The sequence below is a fragment of the Protopterus annectens genome, chromosome 6.part0 (assembly GCF_019279795.1).
Source record: "Protopterus annectens isolate FY-2018-M chromosome 6.part0, PAN1.0, whole genome shotgun sequence".
NCBI classification, from domain to species: Eukaryota; Metazoa; Chordata; order Ceratodontiformes; family Protopteridae; genus Protopterus; species Protopterus annectens.
In genome coordinates, this window is record NC_056737.1 from 681,348,526 (window position 1) to 681,366,979 (window position 18,454).

The 18,454-nt window shown below is 39.7% G+C and overlaps 1 protein-coding gene across 1 annotated transcript in view; it reads right to left on the reverse strand.

The window, feature by feature from the left end:
• Positions 1 to 472: 472 nt before the first annotated feature.
• The window catches only part of JAG2 (jagged canonical Notch ligand 2), a gene marked incomplete in the record, with an annotated part of 565,751 nt that continues 547,769 nt past the window's right edge, over positions 473 to 18,454 (reverse strand). The window contains 2 exon segments of the mRNA XM_044074368.1: positions 473 to 2,796; positions 5,151 to 5,307. Of these exon segments, the coding sequence (XP_043930303.1) occupies positions 2,327 to 2,796; positions 5,151 to 5,307 (627 nt within the window).

The following is an 18,454-nucleotide window of genomic DNA, read 5'->3' on the forward strand; positions in this document are numbered from 1 at the left end:
AATTTTTAGTGTCCCACATCTATTATGCCTGGTTAGTCCAGTTGGTTGGATCGTAGCCCCGCCTCCATATACTTTCTATACCTTGGGGCACACAATATCCTGCAAAGAAACAAAACTGTAATCCACAAATATACACATTACTCAATTTTATTTTACTTTAAAAACTACCTTTACTTCAGGCCTGTAGGAATTCCAACAGACAAACTGTTACAGTCTGTCCATATAAACAGACGGTCCATTAGTTTGAGGATTACACATTTTCGGCAGAGATGCCATACCCGTAAAAAAATTAAGTCCAAGATGATAACATAAGCATTCTAACCTGCCTTTTTCCCCCCATGTGCATATATATGCAAGGCACAATTGTCTAATCATTATATGCAAATATGCATGCAGCAAAATATTTCTGCCATCTTTTAAACGTTTTATCCTCTGTGAAAGCAATACAGAAATGTATGAATTAAAATGGGTGTCATCTTAACAAATAAATGTGTTTATTAGTATACTGTGGAACACAAAGCAAAGAAGCATGTTGTACATTTTTTCCTGTCTTAACGATACAGATTTTTTCCACAGCAATGAAATTGTTCATTTTTAGTCTTGGAGGTAGAGTACTTCAAAAGCCTATGGTCTACACAATTTGATATACTGAAAAGGTGAATAAAGAAAATTATTTTGTTAATGAAACAAAGGACATGCTGTGAGTTTAACTGAACTCTTCTGTTAGCAGAATGTGCAATGAATATGAAAAGAAGTTCCACAAGAGTGAAATCACATTGTTATAAAATGCTTTAATAAATAGTTAAATTGAAAGATATTTCTAAGACCAAACAAAACGCACTAATGAACAAAAGATTTTGCAAAGCAATTGTGTATAAAATAATTAATTTCAAACATTCACATATACACTATTCATTGGCCAGTTTTCATACTTACTTCTGCACCTTTCTGCTCAAGTGGATTCTTACTTTAATAAGTAAAATACTATCTTTCCAGTAATTAAAAATGAAGTTAGTTTGCCTGTTCAGTAAATGAGCTCTTAAAAATCAGCAACAAAAGCACAAGCACTACTTAATCACAAATGTATCTTCTGAGGTAATCCATCTTTCAGTTTATCAAACTCTTCCCACCAGTGATACACATGAAACACTAAAAATAAAGTTAAGGACAAAGTTGTTCCCTTCATTAGGCCTGTATTCAAAGCAAAGATTGTTTTCCTCACAAATATATATCACATGACATATTAACATATTCACAGGAAGAAACAAAAAAAGCCTCCCATTGTGCTTCATACATGCATACAGTATAATGTTCTTCCAGAAGGGAAGAACTATACAAGAGGCTAAACAGCTATCTGTACTGCAAATAAACATTCTATACGTATTTACACATAATGGATTTCTATTACACTGTATATACAAATGAATGCAGTTTTCTTGACATAATTTCTTCCTCTGGACACTGTAGCAATAAATGTATTTTTATTTGTCTTAAACCTCCTTTTCTTAAACATAAATAAAAAGGAATGGCATGTAAAAAATTTGAAACATTTTAAGTTACTAAATCAAATATACATAATGATTCATTTAATATAATACATATTTACAAATGCACTTACATAATTAGGAAAAAACAACTTTTATACATATTTTTAATAGAGAGGAGCATTTATACTCCTTCACTAATTATAATCAGCAGGGCAGTCTTTGACAGTTGCTAAAGAAATTGTAATCTCAAGGCACTTGCCACATCTTGAATACTGCAGTCCTAAAAATAAGTATAAAAAAAAAAGATCGAAGGCCACTTTTGATAAACAGTTTAAAGTTGCTACTGCCTTGCTTGTATGGCGGCTCTTGACATAAAAAGCTTTTTTTTTTTAAATAAATGTAACAAGTACAACAATCTGCCATTAACAAAAATACAAGGTCATGAAAAACGAGTCAGAGTTCACAAAATATTTTCCTCAGCCAGGAGGAAAACTTCAAGCCACCATAAAAAAAGCAGATTAAAAAAACTCTGTAAACAAAATACAATGTTATATGCTTTATATGGTGCATTGAAAATATACATTTTGCCTCAGACAGAATACAAAACACAGCATTACAAAAATAGCAACCATCAAAGAACTTTCAACTGTTACCTGAAAGTCAACATAATTTATACAAGCGTAAAAGAAACACTAGAAAATAAATGTTTGTTACACAAAATAAAGATCAGCCCCATTACTTATGGGCTCTTTTCACCTTTTCAGTCTTTTAAGGCGATATGGAGGCATGTACACTTTTTCACTTACATTTTAACACAGTATAGGCACAGGTGGTCTGAGTTATATGGAACAGTCTTTACCTCCTTCAAGTTTTGATGCGTTTAAGTTTATTACACATCTGTTGTCTATTTTGTTCTGGTTTGTCCGATGAGGCTTCCTTACTGGAGTGCTATCTGATGTGCCAACATCTTTTGTTGGCAAATAAATGTTTGTGCATTTTTGAGGAAGGCACTTGTCCACTTCAATTACCTCCCCCTCAAGTTCTTCCTCCTCCTCCTCTTCTGCATCAGAAGTTCGGTTTGGAGGAGGCATTAAATTTTTGCATTCATACTGAATGTCTTTACTGCATGGTTTTTCTATGGGGTTTTTTATTGGATTTAATGGCTCACGCTGATTATTTGCACTTTCTTCAACAGACATACTATTTCTCTCCCTTTCTTTTCTTCTTTTTCGAGTCCACCAAATACAGATAATTATACATATCAGCCACACAATGCCAAACACTGCACACAGGATAGGAACCAGGTAATCTAGGAAGCAAAAAAAAGTAATACATACAGTGAATGTACATGTTTAAAACTCCGCTTTTTACAATAAGGCAAATGTATCTAGTAAAGCATTTAATCTATATAGTATCAATGCAATGCAAATTTAACACACTACTGCATGTTCAGAAGCACATTTTCACTAAATGCATGCTTGGGAAATATGGCATGAACACCTTTCAGAGCTTAGGGGGTTAACATTAAAATGGACCCACTTATAAAACTGGATCATCGGCAAGGATTCTAGTAAAATTATACATTTGCCATTAATAATAAATGGTAATTACTTAAGTCATCTTCCACCCTCATATACACTGAAATTATGCAAGATGATTTGTACAGTGGCTACAATAAACAAATAAGGCAACATGTGCTGTTTATATCACCTTCTCTGAATGCAGTAAATGAGACCTGAACAAGCACTTTATTTCTTTTCATCCCTGCTGTCCATTAACCCTCAAATGTATTTCACTGGAATGTTTCCTCATTTCTTTGAGTCTTAAAAATTTTATGTTCCTCAATAATAAACAATGAAAAGGTCCATCACACATTCCTTGTTAATTTTTGACAAGTATCCATGGTTAATAATGTGGAATCATATTAACAATTCAAATTTTTTTTTAATAACTTTTAGTAATTATGACGAAAGCATTATTAACCATACAGTGAGATTCCCAGATGAAGTCATTGGCAAGTGTTCCATACGTTTTGCAACTTTTCCCCCATTTGTGCCACACAGAGAGGTAATATTCCACATTCTGAGAGGGTGTGCTGCTGCCTGCTAACCATGAGCCCTTCCATGACTTGATCAGTGTTCCTCCTTCGCAGAGGGACAACCAGTCATAGTGAATGTACATGTTTTCTAGTAAAGCATTTAATCTATATAGTATCAATGCAATGCTATTGGGGGGGGGGTAATCATCCATGCAGCCATTAGATTTTTGGCTTAGCCCCAACCTGTCCATTCTTAAGGCACAATTACGGTCACACTTCACTATACTTGTGAGACTGTGCACATCCTAACTTTGTGTGCATAGTGGTGCCCAATGTGTCATGCACATAAAACCTCAAGGCTAGTGTCAAAGCCTCTCCTGGGAGGCAGTGGTACAGCAGACAGAGATTTATTACCTTCTTTCAGGCTGTGTAACACAGCACTAGCTGCTTATTCCCATCCAGCTCCCAGACCACCAACCATCCCAGGCTTTCTGACTTACCGTCAGGAAGTTTATCCTGCTCAGCCAGGCAGTTGGCTTCACAGTGAACTTGGTGAATGTGCAGGAAGTTAATTTACTCAATTGTTTAGTTAGAGAAAAGGCAACAGATCTTTGTGTGCCAGACTCCCATTAAATTCAATAACCTGATGGACAGGACAATTAAAGACTACCAAATATAGCAGCCAGTTAAGCTACAGACCTGCATCTCCTTTTAGTAAAATCAAATGGCAGAATAGAGAAAAAAAAATCTCTAATGCTCAAACCACGCTGATGACAGCGCAGTGGTAGTGTTATTGCCCAACATCAAGAGGTTCTCTAGTTCGATTCTCAGCTGGAGTGCCTTCTGTGTGGAGTCTGCATGTCCTCCCTGCGTTTGTGTGGGTTTTCTCCAGGTACTCCGGTTTCCTCCCCCATTACAAAGACATGTGTCTGGAGCATTTCTCCCTGGGCCTTTGCTGAAAATTGGCTTCTTTCCAAGTTGGACTTTCCCTGTAAACAAATGTTAAAGTTGCCAGACCAAATATACCCTGGTTTATTAATGCATCTTCCAATTTCTTGTGTGATGCATTTCTTACCACTTTCAGATAAGGGACAGTGCAATGACAGCGACAATTGCCATGTATCTAGGGTGGGGAAAAGGTGGTAAGCTGCCTCTGTGAAAATTGTTAGGAGATGCAAGCAGCAGATCCAAATCACTCTCTGGTGCATACTACCACTTAAAATTAAAATGGTAGTATTGCATTTTCAGTCAAAACAGAGCACTACATTGTTCTATATATGGTATGAGGTTTAGTTACAATTTAAAAGAACTTCTCAACTGAACCTTGCAGCTCTCAATGTGTAGTATAAGCTGTGGCAACTTTGTTACAGTTTAAAAGAAGAGAGTTTTTTTTTTTTTGAAGGGGTGCCAGATCAGGTGTCAGCACTGGGTGCAGAGACAGACAACTACACCTCCGGAAATTAACATGCTTCCTAAGAACTACTGGCCAATCACTGGATTTTTACTCTTCAAAATTATACACAGACTGTGCCCACCATAACAATGCTTAAAAACTGTAGTATCCCTACAAGCTACATGCGTATTTAGGTTTTACCACTGGGGAAAAAAAAAAAAAAAACACTTACCTGATAAACTATGCACTTTAACAAAAGTTTCTACTCTAACTTCAACAACTGCCAGCATAACTGTGCTGTTATGTAATTTGCTGACTCCCTTGACTATTGTGTTTGCAGCATTCTGAATGATACTGTGATCCTGTTCATCATCATGTGGAGCATATGTCTGAAAAGGAAAAGTGCAAACGGATGATTAAACATACAATTACATTTACATATTTGAACTTAAAGCATTGATACGTGCAGCAAAAAGGTAAAATCTAACAAAAATAGAAGCAATAGCTAGACAGTGCATAGCAACTGCAATCAGTGCACTAGATCTGAAGAGGTCCTTCTATATAGCCCAAACGAACAGGGTTCTATTTCCCTGATATTCTCAGCATCATTTCAGGTTATGCTGAAAATAGAAAAGTCTACATCTGGCACTAATATGCCACAGTAAGATACAATCTATGCACATATGACTCACCTTACACATACAAAGATCTAGACGGTGTACTCTACTACATTGACTGCACATTCAAAACCAAACAGATCAATGTATATAACTTTGCTGTTGTACTTCTGATGTTTAAGCATAAACCAATTCTGAAACAGATCTGCTGATGCAGAACTAACTATGAAATACAGCACACACTAAAAGCCCATAAAGACACATTTTTGCCCATATAATAAGAGTGCAATTAAATTGCATGAAAAAAGGTAATGAGAAATAAATAGCCACTGCAATGTGTTTGAGGATTTTTACATGCAATTTTTGTCGTTTTACTCAATTACATTCTATACATCACATTCAGTTTCTAACACACCCCTTCATCAACCTAAGAGACTAGCTATACATGCCATCTCTCTCAATTACATTTTGGTTCCCTTTCCAGTCATTCCATATTCTCCCACTACAGATCTACTTGTCCTGTACTTGTCCAGTAGCTGTCAATCCACATTTACACGTACCTTACTTCATATTATCTATGATCATAATCCCTGCACCATATTTACAACTTTTGTAGTTTCAGCATGCTCTCTCAAATTAACATCCTTCAGTTTTAAACTTCACTTGCTCTCCTCTGCTTCACTTTTGACTTATTTTCACTTTACTCCACACCTCACCTCTCCCCCTACCCACCCTCACTATCTCTACTTCATCCCTTCTCTCCAACTCTCTGGTCAATTACCTCCTTCAATTTCTTTGCAGCATCAGATTCCCCCACCTTTTCATTTCCTCCTTTTTTACATTAACTCTCACATCTTCCATCCTTTTGCAATTTTCCTTTAATGCCAATCAGCTATGAACCAGCGCTCTCCCCTTCCTTTAATCTTCCCTCCTTTCTTCAACCCTGGACAGGCATTACCGCCAGCTATCGTACACCTTACCTATTAAATCACTTCACTCCATCCTCCCTGCAGCAGTTGCTTATATCTCCACTTCCTCTGAAGATGTCTGCCTCAGCTCCCTACATCACCAACATCCTGCCTGTTTAGACCCCCACCTCAAACTTTCATGGCATCTTGTACCACCTCTGAAACAATCTGAGGTTTACATTACAGACACGCTAAACAGTTTCAAAGACTGACCTATTTTCCATGCCTCTACCATACTTTGAAATAAAGATAAACAAAATAAAATTAAACTTGCCTCCTTCTACCTCATCCTTGTAAATCTTACCTATTCACCCCATCCTTTTCTTCCACTCCAACCTTCCTCCTCTCACTATACACCACTTGTCTATATGACAAAACACCCAGTCCCCCTTTACTCTGACAAAATTCTTGTCATATCCAAACCAAACCAATCCCCAGATCCTTCACTCTCAACACCCTTCCTTCTCATCTTCTTATCTGTTCTTTCAAACACCACCCTCTGGTTTACATCCAAATCTTTCCTTCTCCTCACCTACTTCTAACATCTCAATCTTCAATTCCATAAATACATTATATTTAACATGGTCTTCTCTATAACGCCCACTGTTACTCCTCTCACTCCTTTCTTCATCCTTAAATTTCCCCCACTTCAAATCATCAAACCGCTTTCACCCTTACCTTTTGCTTTACATTCACTGCCACTGCATACGGATGATATCAGACAAGCCTCACACTCCATATCATGCTTCTTTCCTCTATACTTCATTTCCCTTGCTAGATACCTTCAGTATTTCCAAAACCAGCTGATCGCCTATATTGACTTCAACATGCCTCATTAAAATCTGACAGTAAAACTACTACAAAACCCATTATCAGCTTACCTATTTTCCCCAGTGTCCCTACCATCCCTAGCCACCAAGCCAGGATCCTCTCCCAGTCTCTTCTCAACTCCTCCTCCAAATTCTTACGTCTTGCCCCTTCGGAAATACTCTTACACACAGATTTTCCCGTCCCCAAAGATGGTAACCCAACTCTGACTCCATTACGTCTTCCTATCCTAATCACTGCCAACTTATTTGGGTTATATTTCAACCTAGTCTAGCTAACAAGCCTATCAAAAAATCTCTAAAACCCATCTCAGTATGCACTCCACTTCCTCCAACAGCAGCATACAACTATCACCACCATCAGCAAACACATTAAAACTGCTTCTCTTTTCCTTTCTTTCCCCATACCACTATCGGCTCCATCAGTCTTTGGGTAAATGCATCTATAACCAATAAAAAATAACCCGGTAGCAAGGGTCAAAAACACCACATCCCTGTTCCAGTTGCTCTTTACTTCGAGTTTTAACAGATATTTTGAGGTTTGTACACTTCCCATTGTTGAAAAATAGGTTCTAGCATTCCACTCTGAAATGATGGCTACACCCATAACTTGCAGCTGTTAGAAAGTACATGTTAGACAGTACAAAGTCCCAGAAATCAAAAAAATGTTAGTACTAACAGTTCTTTGAAAGACAGAATCATGCAGGTACTCTACAACCATTTCTAAACCAATATTTAAGGTTATTCCTGTGTACAACTCCTTGACATCAATGATAAACTTCATTAAAAGAATCTACTTTCTTTAGTCTGGCTCCATGGCACAAAGACCTGACTGTGGCCCAGGTGACTAGAGTTCGATTAGCAGACCTGGCACTGGAGGTTCAATGAAGGGAGAGAGAGGAACAAAGCAGTGTGGTGCAAAAACCTACCTGTAGCGTGTGTGTGTGTGTGTGTGTGTGTGTGTGTGTGTGTGTGTGTGTGTGTGTGTGGTGAAGTGCACATGCTAAGGTAGCATATGGAGATTGCTTTCTTTCTCTGGTGTAGACCGACAAATCCACCTCCAGTATTATAAGGTTGGTAGTCATGGTGTTGGTTTGCAACATCTCTTGCAAAAAGGGAGGGAGCACCGAACAGTGACAGTCCACTGCACAGCCTGCGCCTTTCAGCAGATTCCTTCCGTCAGTGATGGAACAATCCAGAGCACAGCTTGAATTTGTCCACCGAGCACACAAGCAGTAAAACAATGAAAGTGGATAAAGGTGATCCTGAATCAGGAAAAAGGAAACTAGTCAATGTATTAATGTCTGACCTATGATCTTAAAATTCCAAGAAATATTGGTGTATTCAGAATATCATAAAAGTCCAAAGAAATATAGTTGATCTATACCAGCTACAGTACCAAAACTCGATCCAGACCTAAAGAACAAATCAAGCTTAGAGTGCTTTGTGCAGAGGACCAAGAAGCAGCTTCTAGAATCCAACCCTTTCCAAAAAGGCATACATGAAGCCAAGGCCCTGGTAGAAGAGGCCTTGACCCTGCCTGGAACAGCTTTGTTCTGGTCAGTATATCAACAGGTTAACAGCCTTAGATAAACAAGTAGAAATTGTCTTGTTTTGCCAGAGGTTATCACTTCTCACCTTCACACGGTGAGCAATTGATACAAAGACCTGAAAGACTTAGTTCTGCCAAGACGGTACCAAAGATGTTTGTGGACATCTAAGGTACAGAGTATCCTCTTTCCCTCATTTTAGCTTCAAGAAAATGGGGAGATGGACAGTTTGGCTTAAAGTAAACTATACTACTTAAGGCATAAGAGACAGCTCTCAAAGAAACACTGTCCCTATGAAAATGAGACAGGGCTGACTCATCATAACAGCTTGCAACTCAAGATACCCTTTCCTGCAGAGGTCAGAACAATTAATAAAACTGTTTTCCATGCTAAGAACTTCATGTTAGCCAAGTTACCTAGTTCAGAGAGCAAATGTAAGCTTCTCTATCACAAAATTAAGATCCCAAGAAAAGGCCACCATTTCTCATGGAAGCATCTTGTACAAAATCAAAAACACTCTGACACGAGACTGCCATCATACCCCTCACCCTCTTAGTGCAAGAAATATGGGCAAAGGCTAAAATGGGGGGCAAACTTCCAAAAAATGGGACAGATTTTAAGTATTGTTCTTATAAACTTAACAAGTTGCTAAAATAACAGGATTTGTGTTAGCATGCATTTTCCAAAGGAAATGACGTCAAACTCAAATACACGTCATTATTTAGGGATTTCAGTCAGTGATTTCCCAGAAAAAAAAAAAATGTTATCAGGAACAAACCAAAAAATGAGGCAAAAATTTGGACATTCTGTGAAAAATCTGTACAGTTGACAGATATGGACTGCATTCTAAGAGAAGGAACCATAGGCAGACATGCTGAAATGGCTGACAAATGAACCTTGACAGAGGAATATTAAAGGCCACATAATGGCAACTCTCACAAATATTGTAAAACCAGAGAACTTGCCATGAAAGGGTGCTAGTTATGTGCTGGCACACAGAAGAAAACATTTTCCACTTGCTAATATATGATTTTTTGTAGCAGGCTTTCTTGCCTCCATTAGTACCTGCTGCACATCCTCGGTAAGTGCATAAAAGGAAGACCCCATTACTCAGGCAGTCAGCAGAAGTTGACCGATGTCAGGGTGCATTAAACACTCCTGTTTTTAAGAGAGTTGATAAAAGTCTGTGTGGAAACTTGTGGTAAAAGAAAAAAAAAAAGGGAACCATGGTTGCCTAGGCCAAAAGGGAGTCACCACAATGACCTTGAGGGATTCCTTTTGAACTTTCAGAAGTACTCTGGATATTAGTGGAAAGTGTGGAAAGGCATATGGAACACTCCTGTCCAAGGAAAAGAAAAATCAGTCTTCCAGGCCTTCTTGCATGCAGTCGTGGAACAGAATCTTGCCAGTTGATTGTTCAGGGAAGAGGCAAATATGTCTTACTGGAGGAATTCACCATAGATGGATTAAATCTCTGAAGACCCCCCTGATCTAGTTTCCATTCACTAGGATCTGTCCTGGTTCTGTTCAGCTTGTCTACCACAGACTTCTGCTCTAATGGAATACAGGATGCTTGTAGTGTGTGCTGTAAAACAATATCCCAATCTAACATGGGTAATCCACAAATGGGGTACGATCTGGTTCCCTCTTGCTTGTTGATATGCCACATGACTATAACCACTTGAAGAGGTCCAAGGGACTTCTAGATGGTTCAGTGTATGGATTGCCTAGATGAGGGTAATCATCCTTGCTATTTGTGTGCTTACATCTGTCTTTGGGGTCATGCACCTCATGAATTTTTATCCCTCCTGAAACTGCTCCTCAACCAAAGTCTGAGGAGTCTGTGGTGACGGACTGCTTTAGAGCAGGGGGGGTAGAAGGGGAGACCTGGATTTAAGGTTATCTGTTGTTTCCACCAAATGATTTCACTTTTGATAAGCCCCAGCACTGGGATTTAAAAAAGATAAAGGGTGTTGGTAGTGGGATCAAATGACTTCAGATACCACTGTAAAAAAATCCTGAGGCACTCCCTCATAGTGACTGAAGTACGAGTGCCTTAGAAACATATATATATAGATGTACTTTTTCCTGTGAAATAAAAAAAAAAAGTTCTGAACTGGAGGTATCTAGTTACCATCCCAGGAACACAATCCTGTGTGAAGGTGTCTAGACTTCTGAATGTTCTCTTGTAATCCCAGCTTGTTCAAGATACCTCTCACAAGAGAGGGACAAGGAGAGGTTCCTGCCCCTTTCAAATAGGACTTGGCAAAGATACAAGTCATCTAAATATGGAAAAATGTTGAATTCCTGTAGCCTTCAAGCAGTTAAAACTGGAGCTAGACACTTTGTGAAACATCTTGGTGCAGTGAATAATCCAAAGGTAAGACACAATGATTGAATCACATTATCAGTTCTGACGCACAAAAACAAACATCTGAAGTCTGGATGAATGCTCTTCCTAGCTTCCCTCACTAACTGCAGTTGGCATGGTAATACACAGTGGTTACTGAAACTACATTTACTTTTTTGCTGTTAATTGAACTTTATTCAGCCTCACTGTATATGCTTGTTGTTTTCTACTTAAAACTATTCTGGTGACTACATAAAGCTCACCTGGTTGAAAATCCCAGCCAATCTGAATTCCTAATGCTGCAGCCTCCAACTCAGGCACCAGAACTCTTGAAATTTCCTGGCCGAAACAGCCCTCCCAGCAATACTTAACCTTTTCATCATGTATGTTCATCTTAAGTTACTCTGTTTCAGCTTAATTCGCAAATCAAGAGTCCTGTTCATCACTGAACTTTGCCGACTGCACTAATTTCCACTTCTTGCTCTAGCCTCCATACTCACTCCCATTTCTCCTTCCTTCCCTGCTCTTAATATCCCACTGCAAACCTTACCCCACTGCAAACCTTAGACCACCGATATCTAACTGCTATTACATTCTTGGGCTTTCCTATACATCTCCTCTCTCTTCTCCTCTTTCTCCCTGTACCCCCCCCCCCCACAATTACCTTCATAATCCTTTCATTTGGCCTTGCTTTATACTTTTTCCTCAATGAAGCCCAGAGGAGAAAGTATAAAGCAAGGCCAAATGAGAGGATTACCTTCGTAATCCTCTCATTGGCTTTACTTTATAAGGTCTCCTCTGGGCTTCACTGATTGCTTTCTGTGCACAGTGAAGAGTCGTGGCCCAGATCTGCTATCCTTCTTCATAACTTTGTTACTTTATCACCCTTTGGTCTTTTATACTTTCCTAATACTCACTTCACTTTTGCTTTTTACCTCCATGCTGCCTTGCAGCATTTAAATCTTGTCTACCGGATTTTGCGCCTTCTCTCTTCCTAGCTTCCCTCACTAACTGCAGTCGACGTGGTAATACACAGTGGTTACCAAAACAAACTGCATTTATTTTTTGAACTTTACTCAGCCTCACTGTATATGCTTGTTTTTTCTACTTAAAACTATTCTGGTGACTACATAAAGCTCACTTGGTAAAAGCTGTATCACACGTGAATTTGTTGCTCTGCTTTGTATATAAACATTGTTATGATAGGGCTCCAGACATTGCAATTGCGTAATCTGTACCAGTTATTTCTGCTTGTGTTTGGCTGCATGTGTGATTTTTATATAAATGTAGCCCCAGCTTATTTTTGGTGTCTGGAAACATTAGTACTCGTCACTTTATGGAGTTCAGACTTGTACTGCACCTCCTGGCTGCGGTACGACTTTGGATCTACTGTATAATCATCAGGTATGTTTTGCCTCGTTCAAGTTGAATTTGCTGCTCTCCTGCCCCAATACCTTTTGTCTAACATCACTAATGGTTCCAAGTGCCTTCTTCCTTCAAACTTGCCTCTTACCTTCCTTATTTCCATTTGCTTCTATACCTACCTTTGCTACATCCTCTTTAATCCATAAACCCCAAAAGCATATCTAATCCCTACCTACTAGCTGTTTTCTACTTTACATTCACCACTTATCCCTTCCTTCCTTAAACTTAACCGTTCCAACTCCATTCTATAACTACCCTCACTTCTCCACTTTTTGTCTAGGTTGAAAAACCCAGCCAATCTGACTGAATTCCTAAAGCTATAGCTTCCAACTCAGAAAATTTCAAGAGTTCAGGTGCCTAACTGAAACAGCTCCATCTCCTCCCTCTACCCCCCCCCCACCAATTACCTTCGTAATCCTCTCATTTGGCCTTGCCTTCGTACTAACTTGCTGCAAATATATTTTCTCCTCTGGGCTTCACTGTTTTTCATGGGCAGTGAAGAGTTGTGAGCCCAGCTTGGTCAAACTCACTATGCTCGGGCTCACTCTGCTTCCCTACCTTGTCCCCATTCCCACCCAAGAGTTGTGGCCCAGCCCCTACCCTGCCCCCATTCCCACCCACCTCTGAATCATCTACACTCCAATATCCTAGGCTTCAACTAATCAAATCTTACCCCTCCTACCTTGGGCCACACCTTGCACACACTATTTTTAAACCTCCCATTCATACTCTCTAGTTACACTCCCTCCCATATTACCACTTCTCCCCTTCCTCTTCACCATCACACAACTTCCCGCCCATCTTATTCTTACACTTCACTGTGGTCCTCCTTCACCTCTTAACCTCTTTCTCATCCCATCTTACCTCGCTTCTTATCAAACTCCACTTAATCTTCATTCTAACTCCCCTTTGTCTTACTCTTCTTGTATCACCTCTCACTACTCCTCTCCTATATCTCAAACTCTCTTCTCTTGCACTGAACACACTATTCCCAATCCTTCCAAAAAACATTCCTCCTCATAAAAAGAAACTGAAATTCCTTCTTCCTCACCCTACTATATCACTCTTACTACACCTCTAACACTCCAACTCTCTGGTGACATTAATCTCAACCCAGGCCTCCACAACAATGTATCTACTCCCACCAACACTACCCACCCACTCCTGAAAGTATCAATCCCCAATGTCAAACATATCTCCTTCTATTCCATTAATATCCACAGCATTCTTAAACAAGTCGACAGAATTTCACACTCTGATTTCTCATTGCTCCCCTAAAAGTCTCACTCACGGAACATGGCTGAAACCGCATAATACAGACAATGAATTTCTTCCCCCTGGTTACAACATCTTACGCCAAGACAGAACACAAGAAAGGTGGAGGTGTAGCCATTATGTACTCTGACCTCCTAAACCTTACCCCCCTAACCAACCCACCCTCTTTTCACCCAGCTGATCTTATCATTGCTAGCTGTAAACTAAATGACCACAAAACCCCAAGCATATCATCCATCTATACACCACCAGGAGACAACATACCTGTACTAGAACAGATTCTTCTACAGATGGCCAACTCTATACCTAAAGAAACTATCATTCTAGGCGGTATGAATATTAACTGGCTTGCCCTCACCTCTGACTCCCCAACCACAAGCATTCACCTATATGGCTATACTCAGCTTATCTCCTCTCCCACTTTTCTTCACAAACCCACTAACTCCAGTTCGACCTTGGACTGGATTTGTCTCCCATTCACACCTCTATCACCACCCAGAATTCCTGCCAGATACAGTTGGTGATCAATATCCTAGAGTCCAAACGATTCTCCCCTACCTCCCTAGACCCTATCAACTTAAAGAATGACTTAAATTAACCAACTTCTCCCCTTAGACTTTTAATAACTATCTCGCCGCTTCTGACTGGTCCTTCCTCTCACACCTCCCTCTTGACAAATCCGTTCACCAATTTAACTCATCTTCTTAAGAGCTAAACTCTCTAGCCCCTCCCAGAACCGTCAAATCACACTGTGCATCCTGGCTCATCAAGTCAACCCGGTCCCTCATGCAAAATAGAGATTATGTGTGTAAAATCTGGATAAAAATCAAATCTAACACACATTACCAAAACTATAAGGAACTCCGTAAACTGGCCAAAAAATACATTAACAAAAAAAAACTTCTACCACATACCCCTAACCACACAAATTAGAAATCCCCTAAAATTCTGGAATACAGTCAACCAGATTCTTCTTCCCGGCAACCCCTCAACACCAAACTGCTGCCCTAATAATTCACCACAAGAAACTGCTTCCTTCAATAACTACTTTACTGATACCATTAGCAAACTTAAGCCTACTGCCAAGTCTTCCATTCCCTCACCTCCCACCATACCCTATTCTGAACTCCCCTTTTACACTTCATCCCATCCCCACTAGCTACATTACAAATCTTCTTTTGACAATTAAACAATGTTCTGCTTCAGCAGACAACTTGCCATCACCCTTCCTTAACACTGCTGCTAACTCTATAGCATACCCAGTCTCCATCCTCATTACCTGCTCTGAATCCACTGTCCCAACCACCTGGAAGAAATTCCACACCATACCTATCCACAAAGGTGGAAAGTCAACTCTCTATCGCCCAATTGTCATACTCTCCAAAATCCTTGAGCATTGCATCCACAAACAAATCCCGTCTTCTCTCATGCTTATGAAATCCTTATCACCCCTACCCAGCACGGCTTTTGCCCCCACCACAGCACAACTTCCCCTCTCATTTGCTTTACCAACTCCATCTCCCTAGCCAGACAATAATAAACTTTTATTGTCTCATAGACCTTCTCTAAAGCCTTTGACACAGACTCCCAACTCCATCCTGTTATCTAAGCTACCTCAACTAAACTTCTCCCTTGCTATTTCCTGGTTTACTAGCTACTTAGACAGCAATCTATCAAATAGCTCTCAGCTTTATCTCCCTTTCTCCCCATAAAAACTGGTGTCCCACAAGGCTCTATTCTAGGTCCCCTTCTTTTTAACATTTCTACTAACCAGCTCCACACATCCTGTCTTCTATCATCCCTCATCCACTATGCTGATGACTCCACTATCATAACCATTGCTGATAACCCCTCTGACTTGGTCATCCTTACTCAAACCTCTTAACCTCATGGCAATGGAAACCAGGCTAACAACCAGCTCACACTTAACCCTAAAAAGGCTAAACTCCTCCTATTCTTATCCAAATCTCTCTACCATATGAAATCCTCATTCACCATTTCTTCCCTTAATACCATAACCTCAACTGAACCCCACACAAAGCTCCTTGGTGTAATCATGTACTACCAACTTAAACTTGATCTCTATGTACACAGCTGTATAAAGAAAACCCACCAAAAGCTTGGCCTGCTTTACAGAAACCAAAGGTGTCTTACCCTTAACATCACAATCTCTCTTACCAAGGCTCATCTTTTTCCTAATATTTTGTACTGCTCTCAAATTCTTATAGTCCTCTCTACTTTCCAAACTTGAAACTACATACAACAAAGTTGCCAGACATGCAGCCAACATGCCACTAAAATCACATCACTGTCTTGCAGTCTAAACTCTGTTGGCTAGAATTTCCTAACCAACTCATTCTTAACTTCTCATAATCTACACTATTCTAAACACGCCCTCCTCCTGCCCTAGCATATCCTCTCTAGTCTCCCTCTATAACCCACCTCGCGCCTCAGAAGTTCTGCCTAATGCCTCTTACAGATTCATAAACCTAAAAAAATTACTTGGACAAAGCCTATATAGCCATCTTCCTACTCTATCTTGGAATAAGCTTCCCTTGGCCAAAAGAAATTTCACTCATGCACATAAACTTAAAACAACTCTCAGAAATCACCTAGAGAGCACCTGGTGATGTCAGTGTAACCATCCCACCTAAAATTTCTCCCATCCCTCTCCCCTCCTTTAGTCATTCCCTCTCTCTCATTCCTCCCTATTACTTTCTTTCCCACGTAAATACTTTCTATCCTAACTTCCTGTTTACCCTACAATACTCTAATACTTATTTTTATACCCCTCTAATTTACTGTCCCCAGTAACCTGATACTTCCTGTAGACACCCTTTTGTTAATCTCTGTAATACAGGGGCCAAATACTAAATCTCTATCCAAAGGTGAATTTAAAATCATATTTTTATCATATGGGATATTCTAAGAATGCAGCTGTGCAAACCTCCTCAAAAACAGTACCAGTGACAACAGCCCTGGAACAGGCATCAGCAGAGTCAAACAAACACGACTAGTGACCTGTGCAATTTTTCCTCACAAGAAGAAATTACAGAGAACACATTCCTCATACTTTCACAATTAGGACATTTAACATATTACCCTGGCAGTTAAAAATTCTGAAAATCAACGTTGCAGAAATATACATTTTTCCCACACCCATCAATTTCTCCAACCTTATCAGAAACTGGAGGATTACAACTGGTATCAACTAGAGATATAGCTGCTGGGTTGGGTTTGGGAATAGTGAATACAAATTTAGAGGAACTTTATACAGTCTAACTGCCTTTTTTGGGACAGCTGGCTGACTATCAAGAAAACTGCAGGCAGTAATAAGTAACTCAGTAATTTCTGAAGGACTGAGAAAACACTGTTCTCCCACTAAAACACTGGCACATTCATCCTAGGCCCAAACATATCCCCCCAAAAACTTCTAGATACTTCCCAACATACCTCCTAATAAATAACCATAATACACACAGGGCCACAACTGGGTTAGACTGCACAGCTATGCTTATAAAAGCCTTCATGGTGTTAGCCTAGTATGAACCTATTCTAACAATAGCCTCAAATAGAAACCCCTAGAGGGAGAATCAGAAACTGAGGTCTCCTCATAGTCTGAATCAGAAATCCATCACTGTATCTTCCTGTTTAGATCTGGAACCTTAAATCCATCACTGCATCTTCCTGTTTAGATCTGGAACCTTGAATCTCTTAAGGAAAAGGAGTATCTCTCTGTTTTACCAGAAACTACTTACAAGAGGAATTAATAGCCTGAATTAAACCCTGAGCCACATGTAGTAAACTATTCCTATCCAAAGAAATTTGAGAAGTAGACACATGCTTGGTTTGCTATTTCTTTTTAAGAAAATGGGGCCAACCATGTTACTAATGGCAGCAGCAGATTCCCCAGGCATGTTTACAACATTCTGACACAACAGGGAAACTTTTCCTGTTCACCTACCAGGCAGAAAAAAGAATGAGTGGTCTGAGGTACAAATGGTCTCACCACAGTCGGCCACCTGTAGTGGGCAATTGCTAGCCTGCTGTGGTGGCAAAGGCAGTTTGCTTATCTTTTTCTCCACAGTAAAAAAAAAAATGTTTTCAGTCACCTTACACTACTTAAATTGACAGGAAAAATGAGAGCTCCCTTAACAGTCCATTAAAACACAATACCCCTAAGCTTTAAAATAACCTTTCTAAAAAAAAGAGTGATAAAATAAAGGAACGCATTTGCCCAGCAAAGGAACAGCACAAGCTGTTGATCGTTGAAAGCCTCAGAGCAGCAGCATAATCTTTGGTGGAAGCAAAGCTAAAGGGCTTCACACACAAACTTGTCTTTCTGTCAGTTCAGCTCAAGCTGCCTGACAGTTTGGGTGACACTTTGGAAGCTGGCTAGCTGTTTTATCCCCGATAGAACACAACCCATAGCTAAGGCTACTCCACCAGTAATTAATATGATGATCATTTCTTATTCGCTTGGTGTACACAATGGCTCCAAGAGCCACACTAGATGTCCCCCTT